Source organism: Protopterus annectens, chromosome 2.part1 (genome assembly GCF_019279795.1).
Source record: "Protopterus annectens isolate FY-2018-M chromosome 2.part1, PAN1.0, whole genome shotgun sequence".
NCBI lineage: Eukaryota > Metazoa > Chordata > Ceratodontiformes > Protopteridae > Protopterus > Protopterus annectens.
In genome coordinates, this window is record NC_056729.1 from 380326135 (window position 1) to 380334133 (window position 7999).

The 7999-nt window shown below is 37.9% G+C and overlaps 1 protein-coding gene across 1 annotated transcript in view; it reads right to left on the reverse strand.

Moving 5' to 3' along the window:
• The window catches only part of TLL1 (tolloid like 1), a 1749881-nt gene that overhangs the window by 1287106 nt on the left and 454776 nt on the right, over positions 1–7999 (reverse strand). Inside the window, exon 4 of the mRNA XM_044063452.1 lies at positions 6707–6885. Coding sequence (XP_043919387.1) covers positions 6707–6885 — 179 coding nt within the window. The remainder of the gene's footprint in view (positions 1–6706; positions 6886–7999) is intronic.

Here is a 7999-nt window from a genome sequence, read left to right on the forward strand (position 1 = left end):
TTGTGACCTTAATTTTACATCAATCCTAACTTTCCAATAGCCTTCTGACATTGTTTTTCTCACCCACTATATTTTCAGTTTCCCTTGCTACTCCTTATTTTAGAATTAAAGTTTTCCTGACACTTCTGTACTTGCGACCAGTAAAATAACTCACTGAAACACAAAAGAAACTTTGAGAGAGAATGTACCATCAAATACAGAGTAGGTCACCCCCTCAGGAATATTAATTAGATAAAAGTCCAGCACAGGTATTCATTGGCGAGCATACTGTCAGGAACAACAGATACATTTTTTCTATCCAAGTTCCTTAAACCCCCTCCCATAATAGTCCTTACCAGAATAAACCTAAAACTGTCCCCTTAGTTGTCTGTATAAAAAAAAACTAGTTCTGGCATTTTAGTATGGTATGAACTACGCAGTTAGTAAATTGCTGTTAACCTTCCATGACTAGGTCAATATTCTACTGCTACTCAAACATAGTTCTGGGTGTCAGCGAGAGATAGTTCACATTTTTTATAGTTATTTTTGGTAAAACTGAACTAAGAGTGCCAACTGAAGTGATATAGCACCTACCTTGTCTGGCACATTGTGATAGTTTTTTGTGCACACTGTGGCCAGGCTCTACCCGCTCCATTCACCCTTGCTGCACTTGGGCTCACTCTGCTCCCCTATGCTACCCCCATTCCCACCCACTCCCACTATCCCTACATTTATACTTACCCTTAGAACACACCTCCCTCCCTAATCCTCCAGTTACTACAACTATACCATTAGCAGCTAATTAGTAATTACACTAAATATTAACACCCTACCCCGTACTTTTCACAACATCACCCCAGTCCCTCCTCTTTTTCACCCAGTCAGTTTGAATCCCTACATTAACTATATACGCAAGTGTTACTTCATCACTTTATATTATGTACCCTGCTCATTACAACATAACTTTCCACATCCTATCATAATCATCATCTCTCCACCATAAACTCTCCCACCCCACACCTCTATAACTAGTTTCATTATCTCACCTCATCTTTTCAACACCACCACTACCCAACTTTTATCTTAAAAATATGTTCATTCACACAGAACTCCTAGCCTACCACACACATATGGCAGATTAGTTATCAAACTTACCTATTTCTAGTCAATTCGGCTCATATAAAACAAAGCTGAGACATACACCGTAATCCAGGCCTTCAACTCACACAACAAATACCCCATCCCCCTTACATCCCAGTCACCCAAACATCACATACCTCCTGCATAGCAACACTGATCTCCTTTTCTTAAACATGAATCTGAGAAGCATACTAAACATAATTCCAGAATTTCAAGCAACGCTCACCCAATACTATCCAGACATATCAAATGCTAACAGAAACCTGGCTGCAGTGACATATACAAGACTCTGGGATCCTAACCCTGGATACAACATTCATAGGATTGATAGGACTTCACAAGAGAGGTAGTGGCATTGTAATAATTTACAAAGATAACCTCAAATTAGACCAACATATCCCCCAGATCCCAAGAACTGTGAAATTTTATCTCCCACCTACAAATAACACAACACTATCATAACCGTTTACATACCCCCAGTCAGCAACCCAGCCATCACTGAAGACCTCCTAAATGGTGTGCTTCAACATACAGTCAGGAAACCAAAATAATGAAGGACTTTTACCTGGACTGGTCAACCTGCTCCTTCAACAATCCCTCTAATTTTATAAACTTCACAGTTTCTATCAAATGATGGAATCCCCCACTAGGGTGGACAAGCACAGTAAAAAAAAAAAGAATTAATGCTAGATTGAACTCTCACAAATAAACCCACCCTCTGCCATCAATCTCTCTCTCTCTCCCTGGCAGCTTAAGTGACCAGCTACCCACCTACTTACTTAGGCAGCGTATTTGTACCCCCAAAAACATTGTCTACAAATACATACGTAACAAAAAATAACTTTTAATTTGAAATACCCTGCTGCATAACTATGACTGGTTCCCTCTAAAACACCTCCACCTAGACTCAGCTGTGCAATATTTCAATAATAAATTCATGAATAACCTAAATAGCCTAGCCCCCCCCCCCCCCACAAAGAAAAAATCTGCACTAAATCTAAACATATATCATGGCTCACTAAAGACACTAAGAAGCTGCTTAAACTAAGAGACCAAGCATAATTCCAACACCAAGAGACTAAAAATGAATCATCACTTCTCAAATATTGTCAAATGCATAACCTTGCTAAAAAACAAATTAAACAGGACAATAAAATGTACTACACAACACAACAGAAGCACTAAAATAACCCCCAGAAATTTTGGACAGCTATCAACTACCTGTTAAAACCAGGTGAGACAAACCCAGCTCCTACCACAACCAACTCTACCAATAGTATTGCATCCCAATTTAACTTGCACTTTATCAATTCTATCCTATCCCTTGTAGAAAACAGTAATACTCATCTATCCATACCTACTCAGTTAAAACAAAACCTAAAGTCCTTCTCAATAAAACCAATACAAACTAACTCCATAAAGAAACGTCTGTCCAAACTAAAGCCCTCATCCCTTGCTGCTGACCAGCTTCCCAATGAATTTCTGAAAACAGCATCAGATGCCATCTTCTACCCCATATCTTTCCTACTTAACAGGTCCATCACAAAGCAATATATCCCAAAACTCTGGAAAGTCTCTTACATCATCCCTTTGCACAAAGGCGGCACCTTTACAGAATTCACAAATTACCGACCAATAGCTATTCTCCCCCATTACTAAAATCCTTGAAAAATGCATCCACACACAACTACTTGACCATCTGCTAAACAACAGCCTCCCTAGCTGGATCCTAAAATGGATTTAGACAAAAGCATAGCACTACTACTACTACTATTCTTGTTAGTTTTACTAACTCAGTTAACCAGCTTAGAAATTCCAGCCACCTTTGTATATATCATCTTCTTGATATGTCAAAAGCCCTTGACACTGTTTCCATCAGAAACTGCTCAATGAACTAGCCTCCCCTAAAACAGGTTCCTATTACGTTATCGAAATCATGAAACATCGAACACTACACGATCGAACTTGTATGTTCGATGTTTCATCATTTCGAATACATTAAAAAAAAAACATGAATCAACTGTTGTAAGCAGGGGGTAAGCCCCCCAGCACCCCCCTACTCTTTAAATATATTAACTCCAAGAACACACTATAGTGTGGAAAGGGAATATTTCCCTTTACTGCACTGTAGTGTGATCTCGGAGTTGGTATATTTAAAGAGTGGGGGGTGTGGGGGTGCAGCCCCCATCATGGGGGGGTACAGGGGGGCTTGCCCCCCTGCTTACAACAGTTAACTGTTGACTTTTTTTTCTTTTTGTTTTTTAGTTCGAATTGCTGAAACTTCGATTAACTGTGTTTGATGTTTACAGTTTCGAAGTTTCAACAATTCGAAAACAAAATAGGAACCCTACCTAAACCTCTCCCAAATGGCCCTCCACTAGTTTCATAGCTATCTGACTGCCAACAGGCAGTAAAATGGCAAGATGAAATTTCCATCAGTGCACCATAAGGATCAATACTTGGACTATTATTCATCATTCTCACCAACAAACTCCTTACAGCTACCAAACATGCAACCATTGTTCAATATGCAGATGACTGCTGCCTTGTATGTTCAGCTACCTCCTTACCAAAATGCCTACAAACCCAGAAAGCCTTCCTTGACATTGAAAACTACCTCTCTGACTCTGAACTTGTTCTTAATCCTAATAAAACAAAACACATGCTCTTCACTAGTAACAAAAACACAATCACAATCTACCTTTCACTATCAGTTCTTCCAACACAAATTAAAAAAAAACATGATGAACACACCAAGCATCTCGGGGTCATAATCAACAACAATCTTAGATATGACAAACACCTAGCCATAACTATCAAAAATGTTCACATCAAATTAAATTCACTCTACAGGGTCAACCCTTTCCTGACTAATGCCACCAGAAATTCCACAGCAAAGACTCATCTACTTTCCGCCCTTCTATATGCCTCTCCAATATTCACCAATCTCAGAAAAACTGATTTAAATTAACTCGAGTCCTTTTAACAAAATAGTAAGATTTGCCACACACCTCTCTTACAAATCACACCACTACACCTCACTGCACCAACTAGAATAGCTTGAACTACCTAATCTTCTAACCTTACAAGAATTAATTTTCACACACAATGTCTTCCACCACCCAAACAACTGCCCATTCTCAATAGCCTAGTCCAGCCCTACTACAGCAGTACATCCCCAAAATCAACTAACAAAGTTCTGCTAGATGTAACTAAACCTAACAATAGCTATGGGGGCTTCCTGTTATAAAATAAAGTATCTAAGTACTGGAATTTCATACCCCAAGCAATAATCAATACCAACACTTCCAAGATGAAAATACTACTAAAGGAATATTTCACCAACAAATGGCTTTGCACAAGCACTAGGCCTGGAAGCACTACCACATCATTACCTTTCAGCCATTACATACTACACCTTTCTCTCCTATTCCTATACTTTCATCTTATTTCTACTTCCCCACCTATTTCTCTCCTTTTTCCAGTACTTAACCTCAAGTGTTCTTATCTAGCCTGTTACAAGATTTAACTGAAGTAGGGGTCTATATCACATAACCGAAAGCTGATAACTCCGAAGCTCAAAACCGCGAACTTCAAATCACGAAACTGACATCGAATCTACCAAAACCCCCCCACTAATTACCCAAAACAAAAAACAAAATGCTCTATGCAGGGGAGCAAGCCCCCCCATGCACCCCCACACCCCCTCTGCAGGGGGGCAAACCCCCCTGAACCCCCCACACCCCTCTACTTAAATATACCAACTCCAAGATCGCACTATAGTGCAGTAAAGGGAAATCTTCCCTTGTCACACACTATGGTGATCTCCGTTCCACGGTTCGACTTCTTTTTTTAACTTTGAGGTTTGAAATTCGGAGTTTTGTGCTTATTAGCTTTTGAGGTTATGATATAAATCCCCTGTAGTAGTACTCAGAAGCACTCTGTTACTCTTTTGTTATTCACTCTGCTTGTTCCTCCCCTATTATGCATTATTTCATGTTTAGCATTACTCTGTAAGATATGCTACTGCATATTATACCTTTATATTTAAACCATGTATGTCTATAATATGTAATGCATAATCACCTCATCCTTGCATGTTGTGTATATAATGTATTATTTTACATGTTAAATTTTTGAATGGAGCTTTTCTCACTGGCCCTCCGCTAAAAATGGGCCAATGGCCCAGTCGGGCTTTGCCAGTAAATACATATATGAAGAAAAGGGCTGCTAACACTCTGTGCAGCTTCTAAATATGGAAAATCATACAATAATTACAAAAGTGCAAGCTTGGATTTTTCTTGCAAAACTTAATATCATGTAGAGACTTTATATATTGACTATTATCATTACAAAGAAGAGTTTTTGTTAAACAAAAACGTTCTTTGCAAATTTTTAACGGCATTTACTGTTCACAAGATAATTATATTGGTTTACTATACAGTTCTTAATTCATAGGAGTCATGTTCTCCACTGCTCGAAACCATCCACAAAAGTCGGACTGCCAAATTCCGATATACTGGACACAAACATTGAACCCCAAAAACTCCCTACAGCTCTGTCTGGACCCAGGAAAAAGCATTACCATTGGACCAGAAAAGCAGTATCATGGGTCCAGAAAGGCACTACCATTGGTCTAGAAGGAGGCAAGGTTGGGCAGCTAGTAATGTTGGTTTTCAACATTACAATGTTTGCAATTCAGGATTCGCCCAGCTGGACTCGACTACCAGTTGGAGTACAGGATAGTAAACCTTTACACTTCTTTAAACTGTATTTTCCCAACTTGACTTTTCAAAAAAGTATGGAGATTCTAAGTTTTAAAAAGGTAACAAATGGTATAAACATCCATAGCTGATTGTTTATGAGTCAGTTACATTAAAATATATAAATCTACTTCATGTTATTATAACTAAGCATTTTAAAAAGAAAATTACCAGCCCAACCATCTAGCTACCTCTTGCAAATGTACAGCTCTTCAGTTCCCTTCATTCTATAAGTCACAGCATCAGATACGACCCCATGGTGACATATTTTCGGTAAAGATTTGCCTTTTCTGACGTCCTCTACTTTTCAGAGTCAGCGCTGGGTAAATGTAGCCTCCTGCAAAACTATGTTTCTTGGATGGTTTGGGGATTTTTATTTGAGGATCTATCACCACATTCTGATCACCAACCAGCACATTGCTAAGACATAGCCTGAAGACTTTCTTATGCTTATACCTGGTTATACACTACTAAACACTGCTTTGTAGTGTCAATGCGCTGCTCCTCTTAAATTACATACAGTCTTGAGAAAGTACTCATCCATATAAAAGTTGGGCATTTCAGCACTGGGTTCTAGGCACCACAGTTTTACCACCACAAAAGGATAGGCAAAGTACAGTTGGTTTCTCCCTCCCATCTCACATCCAGGCCAAGTAGTAGAACACTGGTCATTATGGTCACAGTCAGAGCTTTACCCTCTGCACTACAGATGCAACAGAATAAGAGACATTTTGAAAATGCCTTCAAAAGTTCCTAGCACACATGGTCTAGAAAAAAAAAAATAACAAAAACATCTTAACAGTCCAAAAAAAAAAAAACTTCACCTGGCTGGATGTTTTCCCTAATGATTGTAACATGATCATCCCTGTCAGGCCGAGTGTGTTCATGCCAGAATCCTATCACGTGTCCTAGTTCATGAACAACAATCCCAAATTTGTCACAGTTCTTGCCAATAGATATTGCTTGTGGGCCATTGCCCCTCCGTCCAACATAGGAGCAGCACCTGTAAGAAAAAGACAACACGGACATATTTATCCTGTTTGTTAGCTGCTAAGGTAGGCAGAACTTTCATTAAGTTTCATGAGATAATAAAAGACAACTACAAAAGCTGCAAAAATGTTTGGATTTAATTAAAATATTTACAAGAAAAAAGAAATAAAGCTTTTTTTTTTTAGACTGAGTATACACCCAATGAGCTGTAGCAGAGAAAAGTGTGCATATGTTGCATGCACAATACATATACACTCACAAATATATCTATATTTACATCTATATATATATATATATATATATATATATATATATACATATATATATATATATATATACGCACATACACACACACATATATATATATATATATATATATATATATATATATATACACACACAGACATATATATATATATATATATATCTATATCTATATACACATATATGTATATATATATATATATATTTTCCTCTGCATGCTCTCTTACCTATCCATTTTCAATCTACACATGCTCTCCATTCAGCTTAGCCTTCATCATCTTGCTTGCCATAACAGATATTTTTGGCAAATAGTGTTTAATATAATGTATAATGTATATGCATCAACTAGTTACAAAATCATATTATCAACAATATATGAAAGTAACAACTGCTTACAAAATCACGAAACAAATGTGCACAAAATGGCACTCTATAATATACTACTAATATTAAGTTATTTTTGTACTACTGCATAACTTCAAAATGTTCTTACTGTCTTCTACTTGTGCTAATTGCCTGGCTTTGGCTGAAAGGGGTGCAATGGCCAAACCACCTAGCCGGTTAAAATAAATATAAAACACACACACACACACACACACACACACACACACACACACACATATATATATATAATTACTACTGCAGTAGATCGAAATTTTACTAATTTAAACCACATATGGCCGAGAACATATGGTCGAACTCATAAAAGTTCAAAAACTGACGTAAAACCACATACAACCAAAAAACACAAAACTAAACATCTACAGCAAGGGGGACTACACACCCCCCTGCACCCCACACACCCCCCTTACTTAAAACTACCAACGCTGAGATCGCACTACAATGCAGAAATGGGAAATCTT